At 37.9% G+C, this 19,902-nt stretch overlaps 1 protein-coding gene across 1 annotated transcript in view; it reads right to left on the bottom strand.

The window, feature by feature from the left end:
• Positions 1–4,447: 4,447 nt before the first annotated feature.
• Positions 4,448–19,902, bottom strand: part of CMTM4 (CKLF like MARVEL transmembrane domain containing 4) — a 28,801-nt gene continuing 13,346 nt past the window's right edge. The window contains exons 2-4 of the mRNA XM_081871972.1: positions 15,197–15,373; positions 7,805–7,903; positions 4,448–6,832 (exon numbers count right to left, since the gene is read on the bottom strand). Of these exons, the coding sequence (XP_081728098.1) occupies positions 6,659–6,832; positions 7,805–7,903; positions 15,197–15,373 (450 nt within the window). The 3' untranslated portion in view covers positions 4,448–6,658. The remainder of the gene's footprint in view (positions 6,833–7,804; positions 7,904–15,196; positions 15,374–19,902) is intronic.

Raw genomic sequence — 19,902 nt, 5'->3', positions numbered from 1 at the left:
AACCAAAAGATTCTTCTGCAACCATTTGAGAAGCCCACAATTTGCATTAAATTAAACATTTATAAGCAAAAATTTAATAGCAACTTTCTGATTTTAAAACAAAGAGTATTTCACATACTAGATAACTTAATATTTGAAAGCAAACTAAAATTTTGAGTTCCAAAACACAGGTTTCTATGGTCACAAATCTCATACTGAACAAGAAATATCACAAAATGCAACAATGTTTTTGGTCACCAAAGTTTTGGTTTGTGAAACAGGTCTGCTGGAACACAGCATCAGTCAATGGGAGGGGAACTGAGACACAGATTGCCATTACTTGGGGTTTGAATTTGCATGTCTAGCTCAAGTATACTGGATTTCATAGGCAGTCCCTTAAAAAGCAAGATGTGTGGAAATGCAACCTTACTACATATTTGAAACTGTTTTAGAAGGAGGGAAAATGACCAGTTCACCCACTAGTGCTACTTTCAATGTACTGCCTTGGGTTGGCGCATAAACTGGGTATCAATCCTTTACTGCCAATTTCAAATTGGTTCCACCACTAACCAATTTTACTTTCTACGTAGATTAATTGGGGTCTTCAAGTCGTCTATACTTCCTTAAAAAAAACTTTATTTTGGACATGACAGCACAATTGGAGCATACCTTTCAAGTCCAACTGGAAAGCAGAGTACTTAAGTGCATATTCCAAAAAGAAGCCTTGTTATTTCATTAAGGCTGGTATTTAACAGAAGCTTACAGAAACTACAATTTATGAGCCATTCATGGTTACAAAATAGTGTTTGTGTGTAGGATCTTAATTTGACTGAGCACGCACACACACACGCACACAAAGGCACCCTAGGTGAGACTGTGTCTTGTTCGTCAACAGATATGAAAAGGCATAACAAGTGTCAACGTCTCTAATCCAAACTGGGATGATACTATGAATAATAAATATACAGTTTACCTTTTCAATATTGGTATATCAGTTACTTAAACTTCAATATATACAAATAGGTTCCATCCGCAATAATGCAGATGCGAAATTTGTCCACAGAAGACAACTTAAGTGCATCAATTATTCCAGGGTGTCTAGGTGAATGGGAGCTATCCAAGAGTCACTAAATCTGATAACAAATATATGCATTCTCCCCCTGCAAACTTTCACCAAAAGGTGCACTAACGGCAGTGCAGGAGTGCCCTAGGTGTTCATAACATGCAACAAGGGAAATACCAATACACATTCAAGTCTGAAACACTGGACAAATGAAGTATTGAAAGGCAACAATGAAAACTAAGATGTTATAGTGTCTACTGGCCCTGGAAGTGTCAGGCTCCATCTAGTTTTACTGAAATGTGTAGACAAATAAGTCCTCAAACGGCAATAGAAAGTGTCTGTGGCACACAAAAGTGATTAGCCTCCCTATAATAGACAATTCAAGCTATAAACATGTGTACTCAAAAGTGTCTCACTGAGTTAAATGGAGCTTACGCCCATGTCCGTACATATATGTTTGCAGCCTAAGCCACATTAAACATGGCTTGTTGCCAGAGCTCATGACTCCTGTCTTACCAAAAGGCCCACTTCAAGAATTGAGAGATTTCATATTACATCTATGCAAGTGAAGGACATTTTTAAAAGTTACAATCTAAGTCTTTTGCTTCAGAACAGCCTTGCACTCTTGAACAGGACAACTCCAGAGTAAAAGATCGGTGGAATGTATAGAAAAAAGGAATCAGATATTTCCTTCAAACCATCTATTTCTGTGCCTCTCAAGACATTTGAATTGAACTGCAACAGCGGTGTACTGTATTTTACAAAATCATCTGCAGCTGTTTTTTAAAAAGTAGATCCCACCCTTTTGCTTTTCACCTAGAGGATATTAGCACAGCTGTAGGGACCAGCCCTAACTATAGAAGTTTAAACTCCAAAAATATCTACATGTTGCCTTGGGTACTTACGTCTTCATAATTAACTACAAAACAAAGGCTGACAGCAAGCTTTAAAACAGATTGACTAACTTTCCATGAAAATCATAGGGAAGAAATTAACTCAATATTGAAATCACAAAGTCCTATAATATAAATATAAGAATCAAGGCTACTGTACAAACTATGCATAAAAAAACTGCTTTTGCCAAGTTTAAAATGATGCATACTTAAAATGGGTAAAAGCAGGGGCAAGGGGAGAGAAACAACTGATGTGGTCCAAAAGGCGTGCGAAAGAGTTATTCAGATACTATCAACTACTAAAAGGAATTCAGCCACCCTTCCAGGACAGATTAAGACAGGCACTATCCCAGATGAGTGATTAACATACACATAAACCAGGTTCCAAATAATATCACACTTTATAAAGTGGATTATTTTGTTTTGGACACAGGTTCAGTCATGCTTTTGAAACAACATAATAGGGAGTGAACCATTCCTACTAGGGCAAATGAATCCATCTTAGAAGGAACACAAAATCTGATTCTCTATAGAATCTACAGAGAGCTAATCAAGGTATACATGGTTACAGTGGTGCCCCGCAAGACGAACGCCTCGCAAGACGGAAAACCCGCTAGACAAAAGGGTTTTCCGTTTTGGAAGCGCTTCGCAAAACGAATTTCCCTATGGGCTTGCTTCGCAAGACGAAAATGTCTTGCGAGTTCCTACAGGGTTTTTTCCCTCCTCCCCCCCCTTTTCCTAAGCCCTAAGCCGCTTATCAGCTGATCCGCTGATAAGCTGTTTATCAGCTGATCCACTAAAAGCCGCTAAACCGCTAATAGTGCTAATCCGCTAAGCTGTCAATGGGCTTGCTTCGCAAGACGAAAAAACCGCTATACGAAGAGCCTCACGGAACGGATTAATTTCGTCTTGCGAGGCACCACTGTAATCTCTTACATCAGTGGATACTCCCAGCACCATACAGATCACAACATTTAGCTGGACAGGTGAGCACATATGCATAATGGAGTGAAAAATACAATAAATTGCTGTACTAGAATATACATACATATGACAGTCAGACACTGTCGCTTGCTGCATTTTATTACTTAAAATCTTAAGTTGTGGTGATACTGAATTTAGTCATACTCATAGTATACCCACTGAAATAAATGTACTTAAATCCATTTATTTCAACAGGTCTGCTATCAATATGACTTCGCTGATAGCATACATAGGCTATGAAAAGGACACTAAATCTCTAAGGCAATATCAAGTATCCCTGTTCTCTACCACAACTTTAAATCCTGTAAACATTCAATCAAGAGTCATCTTTGTATAGATCATACTCACACTCCCAAACAGAACTGCGACTCACATGGCATTAAGAAACCTCCTTTCAACTTAAGCTAAACTTGGCTGGAAATGAAAACAAGCAAACAAATCTCATAGTGCACAAGGCTTGTGCAGCTGAATCAGTTTGCCCTTAAGCAAGCACTTTCAGAATAATGCAACAAGTTGAATAATGTTTGCAAACTTGAAAGAAAATGTCCAGTTTTTATCTGCAAGTTCCTCAGATATCATTGTCATCTCGTTTTCCTATCTCTCCATATAATATTTGTACTGGTCTGACGTCACACTGTGATGGCAGTCCAAGTCGCTAAGGTGTGCAAGAGGCACATGGGCTGAGCAGTGACTTGGATGTCAGCCCTTGCAGAATTTCGTCTCAGAGTCTGAATGGATCACCTTAGGAAGAGGATGTGAGTTGGGAAGATGCTGCTATGACCTGCCAAGGGGAAGCTCTTTTCTCTGGCACTAACAGAGGCTTTATCTGGCAGTTGAGAAAGACAGAGAAAACTGGGGAGGGGGCACGCTGAGGTGCAAAAATTAAGCAGGCAGGGGGAGAGGTTGTGATCCTGGAAAGGAAAACCGAGGGACAGAGAGGGGGGTTAGTGAGCTGAGCAAGCAGGGGAGTACTGCCTAGTTTTAACTTATGTACTCTGGACAAAAAACTAGAGAGCTCTCATCACTGCCAATGGGATCTTAATGTCAGACTCCCTCACTAGCAGGTCATATTACAAATTGCTCTTGAAACTCCACTCAGTTTCAAAAACCGTTTGTCAAGCAGCTTGATGATTTGCTATTCAAGCAGTGCAAGGTCAAAGGACTTCTTGAAAATATGGATCTATGTGCATAATTATTGGGATCACTGCTTCTGCGTCTAATACTCCCCTCTCCTCCCCCAAAAATCAAATAAAATACTAAAAAGAAAGCCTCGTCATAGTATCAGGGACACTGCAGGGGAAATTCAGAACAAAAATGTTCTTAAATGTGTGTCCAAGCAGTCTGTGCTTCAGGAATGCCTGCATTTCATTGGAGCATATTGTCAAAGCATACCATAAAATATACAATCTTTTTATATTAAATATGTACCATCACACCAAACCTATCCCTTTCAAATAACAAATGTGTCTCCAATCTAAAAATGTATAGCTATTCTTTGGTCCCAAAAAATACCACTAGAACAAAAAAATGGTTTTCTGGTAGCTTGAGTTCTTTTTCTTATTTTTAACAAATTGGGCAGAAATCAGAATATACCCTTGTTATTTGAGGAAATCAGCCATGGCAATAAGCAGAGTACTCTTGCATTACACAACTTTAAATAAAGTTCCCATTCAAAAAGTAGAAGTTTATATGCTTTCAAAAGGTTCTGGGATTATTACTAAAATATAGCTCTGCACATGACTAATAAGTCAAGTGAGTGGCATATCTTATACTGTTTCTGCTGACAACAGGACCTATGCAGAGGACTGGATTTCCCTCCAGCCACTCCAGGGACAGCCCACACTTTTCAGGCTTAACTCCACCGCCTCAGGGAGTTCAAAATAGCTTTTTTGAAAAACGGAAATCAATGCATTCTTAGGATACTGAATCTCACCCCAGCAGCTGGTGTTGAGATCATACACAGCCTTGGACAGTCCCAATTTTTACTTTTATTTCTACTAATTTTTACTTTTATTTTAACATTTATTTCAAGTGTTAGGAAAAATAAAGGATCTTAAAGGCTTAAATATGCTTTTAGGATCCAGAAGATTAGAGGGCTCACCAATATCATGCAACATGGTCAACATATATAAAAATGGGGACTCTCACACTCTACAATCAGTGACATTTAACAGACATTCACAATTCTACTTCCTAGCTTTCAAGGTGCATACACAACTGTCCCAGGAATAAGTGTACCTCCACTGATAACTGTTCATCATCATAATGGAAACATATTGAGAAGAATTACTGATTTCATATACTCATTTTGTGGCTGACCTAAACAACAGATGCAAGAAGCATGAAGCAAGAAGCTAAAGAGAGATTCTAATGACTGGTTCCAAATCCCCTACCCACAGAGTACATTACTTTCCCCATGAAACACTGCTGGGAAGATTGAGGGAAAACCGGAATTATATAGAATGGTATGTAAACTAAATGAACCACATAAATGCTACTCGGCAAAATAAGTCTTCATCTGTGGACAATTATTCAAACATTTTGTAGATCTGCTCTCATGCCTAAAAAACCTTACTATTCAGATAACTTTAGCAAAATTCATAAAAAGATTCTAATTCAGAAAATAATGCAGAGCAATCTGGGTAATCAAAATTTGAAGTCAGACACACACTCTCAGGGTATGTAATTACAGTGGTACCATGGTTTTCGAACATCTCTATTGATGAACATTTCGGTTTTCGAACGCCGTAAATGCTTCGGTTTTCAAACACACCTTGGAAGTCAAACATGCCATGTGGCTTCTGCTGAGTGCAAGATCCTTAGGCCTAGCGGTCAGCTATTGAGTTTTCGGTTTTCAAACATTTCAGACCTCGAACAGTCTTCCGGAATGGATTACATTCGAAAACTGAGGTACCACTGTATATAGCTTTAGGAATATTGCAGTATGGATATGAACTCAACACAAAACAAGCCTGACCACAATCGGTTTTCCTATGGTTGAATGGAAGAGGAACAGAGAGGCTCAATACCAACTTCACATTATTCCCTTGTAAAGTGGAAAAGGAAATCAATGTGTAGTGTATTGAAGCGTTACATCCCAGTTCATACCTGGTTGTGGTCACAAATGGAGTGGGCTTTGTGTTTTATGTTTAGCAGAAAACTTATTTTCCACTAGTCAATCCTCAAACTGGTGTGAATGGCTGTTATAGATACACAGTGGAACTGTAGGAGTGTTAGAACTAAAGTTAATTGGGGAATCTAGTTAAGGGAACATACACAGTGGCTGTGTAACTCAATACCTGATTTATGTTATTGCTATCTCTTTCCCTGATGCACTATGTCTACGGTTGGAAACTCCATTTTCAAAAGAACAATCTTTTGCCAGTTCTGACTATCATATTTATACTGGATGGTGGGAATGTAGACTGAATACCAATCTTCTCTCTGACTCTGCTAACTCAAAGTACTGTGCACCAAGACAATTCTTCATTCTAATGTATCCTTTTCTTCATTTACCACATTTATGGACAAGTATCTTCATTTGAAAAGTTCCGCAATTATGGCCTTCATGCCAATAATTTCTCAAGTCCTCTCTCTCTCTCTCTTTGTACATGCAAATGCTCACGGCCACCACATGCTCCTCCTTTTCCTATAAAAGTGAACATTTATTTTCTTTAAAAAAAAAGTCTGCAGGCTTTTATTTTTCTTCTTCTGGGAAATCCCATTTTGTGTGAGATTTTCACCCATCCAGACGCTGAATCTCTGGCCGATGATCCACTTCTCTGGATTCTGTCCGAGCACGAATATAATCACTGGTCTGCCTTGTGTTTTGTTGTCGGCTGTTAATTCTCCAATTTTTAACAGCTAAAAATAAATTCACAGCATAAACTGCAGTTGCCAGAAAACCAAATATCTAAACAAAAAAGAAAAAAGAAAAAGAATGACATTTTATTGAAGTGATTAAGAATTTAGTAGTTTTATACAGAAATATTGCAGCCGATTGTTGGCTTTTATGTGTGTTGACCTTATACCTTCAATTATAATTACATAGCGTACATTTATCCTTCATGCTACTTCAAAGTTCTTTAAAAACAAGCCAGACATATTAAGTCTCTTCATTTTGTTGATTGGGTAATTAACTGCTTGCCTTTTTGGAATTGTCTGTCTTGCTGGTACCTTTAATAAAGGGAGATCCATTGATAAGACAATAAGGCACAGCACCTGAAAATTACTAATAGGACTTCTCTAGAGACCTAAGTTAAGGAATGCATACACCCCAACTGCTTCCACTTATAACAACAGGACAGTCATTTAAGCATTGGAAAATGGTCGATGAGCTGGTGTCATGCTAGATAGAATAAAAGCCTTTCCCATGCAGCTGATGAAAAATTATCCAATCATAGATTTGTTAATCTTTAAGGTGCTACAAGACACTGTCATTTGGGGGTGGAGAGTTTTCCTTTATTATCTAGAGCAAAATTTTGCCCCTGAAACTGGTGAGTGGAAGGCCAAGAACTGCATGTCAGTGGGCTTGGGAGGAGCCAGCAGTGGACAGACCCATTTGCATATATACTTATGGGGATGATGGGCATAGGACACTGCTAGACAATATTGGTGATTTATGGCATAGCACTGTCTACTTGGAGTTGCAGGTTTCACCACTGTTGCAAACTATTGACTAGACTAGCATGTCAAAGTTAACATCCTATTAATAGCCTCCTCACTGCTTGCAAGCTGACTTAAAAAAAAAAGCAGGAAATGATGAATCTTCAGAAAAAGAAAGTTGAGCAAAACATGCAATGCTGTTTAGCACTGTGAAAAGGATACAAGTTAACCATTTATCTTTCCTATAAACTAATGAAAATAAATTAACATTGTTTCTTACCACAGCTGCAATTTCTGCTCCTTTGTTATGGTTTAGAGCAGCAAGTACAACAGATGCAATGAAAAAGAAAAAAGTGCAGAGTCCAGTATTGACCAAATCCTATTAAAACAGAATTAGGCAAGTTATTTCACAGTGACAATGTCTATGTGACTGGTTGAAAACAGAACAATTTTAACAGTTTGCACACAATATATTCTTTATGCAAAAGAGGTAATGATACAGAATAACACATATTATATACACCAATAGATAATTACTGCACTATAGTTTAGGACCTGGCACTGTAATGAACAGGGAGGGAAACTACTAAGAAAACAAGTAAAGCTTTCTGTAATTTGTTTAGAGCTTCCTTCCATTCCAAGTGATGAACCTTTGTGCAACATGTCTATTCAACCAAAACTACTGTTCTTTCTTCAAGCCACAAAAATGTTCATGACCGAGCTATAGAGTATATATAGATTTCTTTTTGACTGCTAGCTCTCTGGAAATTAGAAAGTAACTCACATGTCTGCCACATGCATCTACTGCATTATATAATACAGGATATATGTACTACATGTTGACTTTTTATTTGCATGGTACAGGATCTGTGTTGACATATATGAATATGTCATTTCACACAGTGAAAGAAAAAATTTAAATGTGTTATTTTCCATGAAACATAACAAAGCTTTCAGAAACTCCTGCAGTTCAGTTTCATTGACTTGCTGTTACTTAGCAAAGAAACTCAAACAGTTTCAAGCTCAAAGCTTTCCAAACCATCTATTAATATATTGCTACAGGCATAATTATAATTCTGAGGAGTTACAGACATAAAGAAAACTTGTTTGGTATTTTATTGACTTACCAACATGCAAATAACAAAAACAAACAAACAAACAAAATACATAGAACAAACACTCAAACAGATCATAATTTACATATGCCGTTTCTACCACTGCCAACAAATTTGGTGCTCTGGTTAGTGATACAGACTATATTTTGGATGCTCTCTATCACAAATACAAATTTCAATATTACTTTTCTCCCAGCCTAATGTTTTATAAACAACTTAAACTCCTTCAGAAAGTAAAATCCAGGGGTTCTCAACTATTAGCTTAGGCAAACCAAAATGGTGAATTGTAATATAGCAGAAATATGTTTTGGGTTCAAATTGGCCATTTCCTTGAACATAACCCTGTGAATTACCGTAGGTCAACATGCAGAGATTTTGGGGTTGTATGGACATATGTTATTAACAACATTGTGAACTGGTGAAAGCAGAATGCAACGAATACAACACTATTCTCAATCTCATGCTCAAATAAGTAGAAGACTTGTGTAATTTGTACATTCACTGAAACAGAATTTTCTGTCTGCAAAATATGTAATCATACAAGGGAAACAAGGAATCAAGTTTGCATTATTGAAGGCTACTATGCCTTTGAGCCTTACTGTTCTGGCTTGAGAACAGTGCAAATCAATTTGATTCCCAAGCAAGCAAATAAGAAGAGAAAGTTCTGTCTACAGCATGTAAATGCAACTGTTTAACAATGTATACAAGCATCTCACCTTCCTCCTTCCAGGCATGCTTAAATTGCTTATTCAAACCCACAGAATGTTGGCTTCAAGTTTTACCCAGACCATGTCCTGACACTATGGCACTTAAGGAACTTAAGGACTTAAGGAAAGTAACAGTTCTGATGTCTACCAGAAAACTTCAACCTGTTGTACATAGCATGAATGGAGCTGGACTGGAATTGTGCAACCTCACATTAGGGGGTTGAAGACTATTGCTCAAATACTAATTCCCCATGGAAATTTAATACTTTGGGGGCTTATTCAGAAAGATGATACTTAAAAATTCTTCTAAACCAGTTCAGTTAATTAAAAAGAGATGAGCTATTCTGAATTATGTCTCAGTGCAGGCTTTACTATGAAATCTTGTAGACAACACACATACACACACACACCACACAGATGAAAGCAATTCAGCTGAAATAAGAGCAGCTTTGAGACAGCAATTTCTTTAGTAAAATAGTTCCAGGATAGAAGAGTTTGCAGGACAATCTAGGAGAAGATTCAAAATCAATCTAAACTGCAAATATCCTTTATCTCATTCATAATTGATTTAATGAAAACTGCAGTTTTCTGTATCATTTCAGGTCATCTTGCTCCATCATTCAAGAAATCTTATTAGCTGCCCCAGTCAAAAGGAAAGCAGTGTCTAAAGAGTTATGGATGGAAAGAGTTATTTTATTTTATTTTATTAGTCCAGTGGGCAAACTTTGGCCAGATACCTAGGCAATGCCTCCTAAACCCCAAATTACAAAATAATTCCCTAAGTGCCAATTTCTTCAAGTGTTTGCAGACTCTGAGCCTTTCTATCCAGTGGCTTCATGTGTTTATTTTACTCGGGCAGGCAGAGTGTTGGCTATCGAAACAAGACTGGGCTTTCTGAGGTGATACAAAACAAAAGGAAAGGAAACTTTTCTGGACAATGCAGAAACTGAACTCACTGTGCTAAGTTCAGAAAGACCAACATTATTATTTGGTCTCGTTCTAATGTCTACCAAGAAGGACAGGCAGAAAAGTTTATACAGGAATGAAAAAACAAAACCACAAATATCCAGGATACTGCTTGTTGATCTGTTATACAAAAGCTCTGTGGATTATTCTATCAAATGTAACCATCTACTGTATATGGTTACACTAATTTTTAAAAAGTTACCTTGCTAAGGAAGATTAGCTCAGATAGACCTCATGTAAAACGTATGTTACATTACCTCACAGTGACTGAAGGTGCAAGCATTAGTGAAGATTAAATATATTATGATATGTTATCTGCACATTTTTAATGGCTAAAGTCAAGAAATTGAACTATTAAAAGCCAATTATAAATTCCAATTTATTGGTAACGTGATTTTGGTAACAAGGGAACATTTTTCCACTTATTAAGGGAATGCCCTCTGACATCCATATTCTGGCCAGATGTTTTTGGAGAGAGAGAGAGAGAGAGAGAGAGAGAGAGAGAGAGAGAATATGCCCTATTCAAGCCTCCCCACAACTTGCCATTTTGAACTAATGGAATGACCAAACAGCAATTTTCTGATCTAAGGAATGTGGATGCTGGCTGCAGCAATAACTTCTTTGGCCCAGAAATGAAAGATGCTACACGACTTAAAACTTCTCGTTGTGGTACAAGAATTTGCAGACTCTGGCTATTGCAGAGAAAATAACATTTCTAGGCTGTTCGGTGGGGTTTCATTTCTTATATGTCAAATTCATTAAAAAAAATTCCTTCCAGTAGCACCTTAAAGACCAACTAAGTTAGTTCTAGGTATGAGCTTTCGTGTGCATGCACACTTCTTCAGATACCTAAAGAATCTGAAGAATCTGAAGAAGGTATCTGAAGAAGTGTGCATGCACATGAAAGCTCATACCTAGAACTAACTTAGTTGGTCTTTAAGGTGCTACTGGAAGGAATTTTTTTATTTTGTTTTGACTATGGCAGACCAACACGGCTACCTATCTATAACTGCAAATTCATAAAGTTTAACATGTAGCATGGGTTTTGGAGGAAAGTGTAAGTAAACCAACTGGCTGAAAATAAAGGCAGATGATATAGTTGTCTGCCTCATTCTGGTGTCCAGGAATAAGATTCCTGTGGGGCTTGTTACGAATAGACTGCATGGGCTTGCAGGTTTTCCAGTTCATAAAAGAAATAAAGAATGTTCCTGTTCCATTAGAATAGAAGGGTAGAATACAGTCCATCCACAGCATTTGACAGACTTCCAGTGCTGGCCTATGCAGGAAGGCCTACAACAATACAGAGGCAAGTTGCCAGCAATATAGAAACAAGAACAAAAATGTTCCTTTACAAATCTTAGATCTCTCTTTCTTGTATGTGGTGAAAGCTACTAATGGGCAGAACTTCTTATCCCCAACCTGCTCTTCTGTTTCCCTAAAGCAACTGCTGGAATTCCGCTGAATTAGAGAAAAAATAATAAAGGGTTATCTTGAGTGCAGGACAGCTATCTCCCACTCTTGAATAGCCCAGCCTGTCTCCAGAGACAAGAGGTTTCTTAGCCAGTATTAACCTCTTCATTGGTTATTTTAGAAACAGACCACTGGCCAAGGGACACGTTAGATCACTTAAATGCCAGATACTGGCATTTAAGGGCAGAAATATACAAAATCTCTAGGCAGCTGACAGTTCTGAACAAAAATATATAAATGGGTTCTTTTCTCTTGACACTGGCAAAGGAAAAAAAATTTTTTTTCCCAGTCTTAGTTCCACATACAAGATGAAGGATGCTAGGAATCTAAAAACAAACCATTTCTTTCATTAGCTCGTATAATTCTAACATCTAGAACCAATGAAAAGAAAGTGTTTGATTACACTTCACTATAACAAAATAAGTCTGCACATTGCTTTGATGTTAGCTCCTAGGGTATTTATATAATACAATACATTTCACCTTGGCACATTTGGTCATTAAAAAAATGCAGAGCTGAAGGTCAATGGCCAAAACTTTCCATTACAATATGGAACAGGGAACTAAGCTGATTGTGCAGGTCACAGAATATCATTTAGAAACTCTGAATAGATACAGCAATTTTCTTATATGCATGGCAATTATAGGTCTTGTGTTTATGTTAGACGTAAGCCAAGAGTCAAGCACATTTAGCCAAAGCCAGAACATAATGGCACGGCATAACAAGCTTTCATTGAAATTATCGTTCCATGCTCCCATATACAAAGCTGGTTGAAGTTCTATAGAGGAAGAACAGAAAATAAAGGACTAAATGGAACAAACTGCAACAAAAGGATAAGTAAGTATATTTTATTGAAAGATTCTGAAGAGGCCCACAATGACTTTTGCTTTCAGACCTTCATTTGAAACACAACATCTTTCTCGTTGAGCTATTTCAGCAACCTAGGCATCTGAAATCACTAGTGGTTAGAGCAACCTTAGAATTCTCTTAGATATGGATACCAAAAAAAAAAAAAAAAAATTAACATGGAGTTAAATCGAAAATGTATTGCAAGGGGTGATTATCTAGCTTGGCTCATGACAAAGAACAGTTCTCTGTTCACTTCCCTTATTCCTGATTTCACATATTTCTATTCTATGTGACTGGACCAACTTCTTTGCCACATAATGTTCTTTCCTTGAAATCCTCACTCAAAATCAATAATTGCTTTCCAATGCTAAGTCAAATTTCTAACATTTAGCCAAACCATTTGTTGTCAGAATCTTAGTGATTGAAACTAGATATCATCCTGTGCACTATTTGAAACATGATCTAGTCAAGGCAATGATATGGGAATGGGAAAGGGCAATTATAATAACTAAAATACATAACTTGATTCTTTTCAATACATTTAAGCAAGCAGTATGAGTGAATATAAACTCATCTGAAATATGTGTTCAGATGCCCATCACATTCCTTTACGCTACTTGCACACATCCTTGCAGAGCTGATCTATTTGTTTTATTTAACAAAGGGGAAATTTCCACTATCATTTTTCATACTCTCATAGCAAAACTATCAGAGACAGGAGTATGACTTATCCACTCTTTCTCTGGACGCATTTTTTTCAGTTTTCTTCCTAGCATGCCATACTACAGTCCTTTACAAGCTTCACCTTCCATTTGTTGCATTTTGAATAATATTTCAGATGGCATGCAATTCCTCAGTTAGGATGTAAATGGGATCACTGCTGCCAAATGTAAAACATTTCTCTCTTTATTCTGTTGCTGTCAGAAAGTTGTGAATACTCATCATGTACAGTAAGACAAAGGAGGCAGAACTTCAAAATACAGTGTTCCTTAATCTAAACAGGAACAGAGATTAAGGATCATTGACTGGCCTAATGATCTAATTTACTGTGGCCAGCAGCTGAGACAGACTCATGACGCCACATTGTTTTTCCCCTTTCAAAGGTTTTCAGCATGTACAGACCATTCAGGATACATGCTAGAAGGTGGAGCACACACTCCTTGGCCTACCAGAATCCAAGAGATCTAGGAACCAGTATTCCAACCTGCCAGTCTCTCATGCATACCCACAGAAAGGATGGGAGGACAAGTGAAGTAAAATAATAAGCTACTGAATGTATCTGTTGAAAGAATTGCTCTGGCTGTCAGGCCAAATTCAATGTACTGGTTTTGGTGTACAAGGCTGTATACAGCTTGGGGCAAAGATACATGAAACATAATACCAGTCCTTATATGCTCAACTGATCACTGTGCTCTGCAATGAGGGCTTCCTGCAGATACCATCTTATCAGGAGGTCGGTTCTACAAAATGTAGGAATTGGGCCTTTGGTGTTGTGTCACCCACCCTTAGGAATTTCCTTCCCTTGAATATTAGACAGGTGCTATCTCTGTTGTCTTATTGGTACCTATTGAAGACCTTCTCTCAGCATGCCTTTTAAATTGAGATCTTTCCCAGTCAATTATGTATATTGTATATTGTTTTAGCATTTGTTGTTTGCCACCCTAGGCTCATTTGGAAGGAAGAAAGGATATAAAGGTAGGGTCAAGAGGAAACTAACCAAAAGTTACAGAAACTGCAAAGGACCAACAAAGCCCATTGAGATATCAGAAGAGTGTAAGGTGACTTTTTGGATTTGCCTTATAGGGATTCTAATGAATTCTAAATAGACTGTGTGCAACAATTATGTGAAATTTATGCCAAAAGGAAAACAGTGAAATCTGTGGCCCCTATCAGTTGCTTTCCACATTCTGGCCCTGCTCCTGTGTCTGACATGCAGGCATGTAGCAGGAGAAACTTTTCCTACTACTAATCTCCTTATCAGGAAAAAAATATTCCCAGCCAAATGCCTGTCTTCAAAAGAGTACAAGAGCAGGACTTGTGAAAACAGTGGCAACCCTATTCCTAAAAGAATGTGAGAAAGAAGATAAATGCATAAAGCACACACTTCCAACTTCCAAACTCAGAAAAGCAGGTTAATCCCAAAATATGACTGTTTTTAGAAGAGGGATTGATGGCCCACAGATTTACAGATTGACTCTACCTTGTAGTATGCACTCATTTCATATTTAATTTTTTAACCATTTGTAAATATAAATCTGCAGACTATACTTTCCTCAGTTGTGAACAATAAAGACTAGCATAGAAGGAAAGTCTGCATTATGCAGGGGAGGGGTATGATTTTACACACAATTTCAGCTTTATATACTTTATCATCCAATATTTCATAATCCTTATTGCACCAGTGGGGTTCACTTTGAATATAAAGCAGCACATGAACTCTACTTGCTGCAAATAACATTTACCAATGGTTTCAAGTTTCTGTACAAGGCAAGCAGTGCTTGAAGTCTAAACTTCAAATGTTTATTCAGCTATTTTTATAAAGTGAAGGTTTGGATGAAAACTTACTGTAATGTTCCAGTTGATCTGTGGTATTCTTGCATGGAGATTTAGACTGAACATAAGCAACAAAACTCCAGTAACTACCGATGCACTACAGCTGACAAATTCAAAGAAATAAAGGCCTTCACAAGGGGAGCATACCATGATGGTTTCTATGCAGATGAAGGAAATCAATGCCAAAACCTACGGGGAGAAAAAGTGGTAAAATATAAATAGTTCTGTAACATTCTGAAGACGGCCACAAATTATCCTGAAATGTTCATTGGGAATTTGATACTCAAGAATGTGCAATGAAACTTCAGTAAGATTCACAGTTTAAAAGAAGAAATCAACACAAGATGCTTGTCTCACTCATATACCAAAGCATATTTTAGTACTAAAATAGCAATTCTGTGCACACTTACTTGAAAGTCCTACAGAACTCAGTGAGTCTTGCTTTCAAGTAAACATGCGTATGATAAGGCCCAGTTTAGTGATCCTGTGGCCATCCATATGTTGTGGGGACTCCACCATCAGTCCCAATCAACTAGACCAATGACCAGACATGATAGTAGTTGGAGTTTACCATCATCATCTGGAGGGCCACAGGTTCCCCATCCCTAGCTTAGGCTGTAAATCGATCAAAGTAGCATTGGTACTGGTCCATTTCTCCTACTATAAAGAATATGCTTTTCATTCTGGCTTTTAAAGGCATTTGGGGGTTCAGAATAGTTAGCAACTAAACTTTACTGAGTAGTACTATGAAGGCCTATTTCAATTCAGCAAAACTATACACAAACAAGACTAGGAAGAAACTAAAGAATTCAGGTATATATTTGGGAGGCTAAAATGATATGCAAGGAGATAAGAGGTAAAGAATCCACTGTGTCTCTTATTCTCATTTTCTTATTCTTAAAAGGGAGCAGAGGTATAACAATCTCTCCCCTGGTTGATATGAATACGAAAGTGATCTTACCCGACTTTACCAAAGAGAAGTTGAATGTAATTGAAAGAGATAACAAATAATACTATAACTAGTATTGCACTGAGGTCAGTAGTCAAAATGTTACAGACGTTAATTTAGATTTCACTCCTTTCCCCCGCTCATCAGAGCTATAGAAGTAAGATTTGTTTTGAGTTCCACCAGATCACATCAAATGAAGGGGTCCTTAATTTCAACATGTGTGACAATTATTTAAGTCCTACTGGGATGGCCCAGAGGCAAGGAGTGGAGGTAACAGTGTAAAAGGATACATCTTGCCAACAAGGTGTGGTTGCTAAACCTCAGGAACTCACTCAAGGGGCAGTTAGCAGGAAACAGGGATGTATTCTATGCTTGGCCCTTCTTCTACTTTCTAGGCCATGAGGTGTTTTTCGACCCAGACTTGGCCAGCATGGCCCATGGTCAGAGATGGTGGGAGCTGTAGTCTAGTAGTATCTAGGAGACCACTAGTTTCCTATCCCTGCTATAGGCTTTTGCTTCTAAAAGATTCCATGACTCAGTGTTTCAGAGTGTACTTGAACCAACAGTACTAGTGGCCCAGGATATCTAAATGAGGGATGTGTCCTCTGTTAACTCCACTAGCAGTAGGCCTGAAAATGTCCCCCTCTCCCTCATTCCCATTTAACCAGAATTTGGCTCAGTGAGGTCATCTGCTCTTTTCATATTTTGCTTCCATGTTGCCAGAGCAACAGAGAGACTAGAATCAGAGGTATAGTAAGGAAAGGTGTGGGATTCTGACAACATAAGATCCTCAAATATCTTCTTTGCATACCAATGGGAAAAGATGGGGGTTTCCATTGGACCGACAAAGGTTGCTCTAAATGTGCACACCTGGATTTCCAGCATTAACTTTCCTCACTTGCATTTCTCACATGTTCATGTCTCCTGACACCTGAAAATCAATGTTCCTTTTCAATCAATATAGTTCATGAGTTCAGTTGCAAATCTTTGAGTAATGTACATGCAGGTCCTGTTATCCGAAATTTCAGTTATCTGAATGCAAATAATTATACCCAAACCTCACAACACTGCTTCAGATATCTGAACAGCCACTTCCTTACTTATTCTTGTTTTCCTGGTCGGCGGCAGCCATTTCAATAGAAAACCATGGAGGGAGGGAGGGAGGTTGGCCACATCACAGATTAGAAATGTTCCCATAGAAAATAATGGAAACCATCAGCTGACAAATTATTTTCTGGGAATGCATTGTGTTCAGCTAGTCGGATCTGCATTCATGAGTAAACAACATGCTCTTTACTGGAGTTTGGACTTGGAGTTTGGGAGTGTCCCAGCATGCTATAAGATAGATGAACACATCTCTGCCATTGCCCCCTATTTACCAGTAACAGTCTCACTTTTCTGTCACCTGATAAATCATTGCCCTGGTTTTGTCTGTATTTTTGCCTTTTTACAGAATCACAGGGCTGGAAGGGACAACAGAGGTCTTCTAGCCCAACCAATGCAGGAAGTCCATTGCTATAGGCAGTCATCCAGCACTGCTTAAACATCTTAAATGAAGCAAATTCTCCCACCTTCCATCTGTTCTACTGTGAAGGTTCTTGTTACCACTAGGAATTTCGCCATAATTTTTGGCTGAAATTCCCTTTTCTGGTTATTTGAACCTGTAGGTTTGGGGTCCTACTCCATCCTTCAATCTCATTCCATCAGGCTGCCTTAGTGGGGGGGGGGAGGGGGAAGGCCAGTGCTTATTCCACCAGCTTTGCCAAAAGACCAGCTCCATCAGGCACCTCCTATCCCTGAACTCTTTCTTGCCAGTTGGTCATTATAAGAGCTACTATTTAAGGAACGATTCCTGAGTTTGTTTTCTTCTTCTTCCCTTGTGTGTAGTGGTTTTAGATTGCAAGCTTGTGGGCAGGGACTGCTTTGTTTTAATAGATTGTAAGTAAGCCACTCTGGCTAATGAGTGGAGCACAAATGCTGTAAATAAATAAGCAAGCGATCCCAGGACTTTCTCCTACATGAATGATATGCCAAATACAGGATTGTTGAAGAGTATCCCATCTTAATCTATACCACTAAATTCTACCCGAAAGAAACCAGACCCAGGGCAGAGCACCTGCACACATTAAAGGACAGAGAGGGAAGATAATGCAGAATTATTTCTTTCAAGATAGCAAGCACAATATTTTTGCTTATTCTAACCATAGTAGAATAGACCTCGCAGTTCAGGTTCACATGAACATAGTAAACCTGAGAAATCTGCATCATGTTATTGCCAATACATGCTCCTGAAACATGGATGTAGTATAAGTTCCAAAACACCACCCCTGCATTTCTCCAAATCCCTTCAAAGTACTGCAGCCAAAATAGTTTGCCCTAATATTTTGTCATACTGCAAAACAATGTTGCAGAACAAGTTTCTGCATTTAAAATGATAATGTAATCTTATTATTTAAAAAGGGGAAATCAACTAATGAAAGCTTCAATCCTATGCACACTCATTCAATTCAATAGGTTTTTTTTCCAGTAAACATGAAAAGGAACAGACTGGAAATGAATTGTTGCTGCACAAGATCTTCTTGGCAAATTGTCTATACTAATTATGACTGTCAGCATTTCAGAAAAATGAAGAGAATGCATTGCAATATGTATTCAACCTCAACAGAAGACTTCATAAGGAATAAAATTGCTACCACTACATTTTCTCTATTAAATATCAAATTTGCTGTGTTTTATTTTTTGATAAATCAAGCAACATGAGCACTAAAAATAGTTCCTTCAAGATTTTTAAAAGAAAGAAAATAGCTTTCCTGTTTATCTGAAGAAGCCCACAAAAAGACTTATTGTGTGGTTCAATCACATAATTACTTATGATTTCACAAAAACCACTGAATAGTGAACATTTTTCCTGCTTAAGAATACCCACAATATTTTTGTAAGAATATTACACTACTAGGATTTATTACTTAAACTAGTGGTACAGCATAAGTAGTCATATAAAGCATAGATATAAGTTAAATGCTTTTACACCTCCTCAAAATACACCCAAAGACATTTTTAAAAACCTCACACATTCAAATTTAGATTTATTGCTTTCATGTAACTTGGCCAATTCAATAGTCTAAATCTAAATAGGCTTCATTCCTTATAAAGCGGGTGCATTTCTCACATCTAACACAGCTGGCATAAATACAAATATTTCAGTAATATGGCTTCAGTGCATCCCTGCCTCTCCAAGAGGAAACTATCTTTCATCACAGCAAAAATATGATTAATTTTCCACCTGGCATCACTAGGGCTGGATTTGCACATGTCCATAGGTGCACTTTTTTTATTCTACCCGTGGAGTCCTCTGTCATGTACACAGGAATGCAAGAAAATGAGTCAATCCAATTAGTTCCTGTAATACATCAACAGATTCCTCACCCCTGACAAAAAGCACCTACATGCATTACGGAGAATTCCTTTTTACAACAAAAAACATGGCACAGTCCCACTTACTTTCAGTGGAAGCCTCACAACTGTTTTGTGATGCAATTGCAACATGTGAAATTGTACCAGAAAAAATGTTAAATGTCTTTAGTGAGGCAAGCAAATCAAAGCCCAAAACATTACAAAGGGCTGCCTGCCATATCAAACACTGTCATGCATGGCTGCTGTTTGATAGTGGGGAGGCAGGAATTAAATTAGTTACATGGGCATTGTTGTTGCTTTATTCTGACAAATATGCTTCTTCACTCTTGTGACTTTTAAGTTAAGATTTCTTAAT

The sequence above is a fragment of the Podarcis erhardii genome, assembly GCF_964252035.2.
Source record: "Podarcis erhardii genome assembly, chromosome: 7".
NCBI classification, from domain to species: Eukaryota; Metazoa; Chordata; class Lepidosauria; order Squamata; family Lacertidae; genus Podarcis; species Podarcis erhardii.
This window is presented reverse-complemented; position numbering and strand designations above follow the sequence as displayed.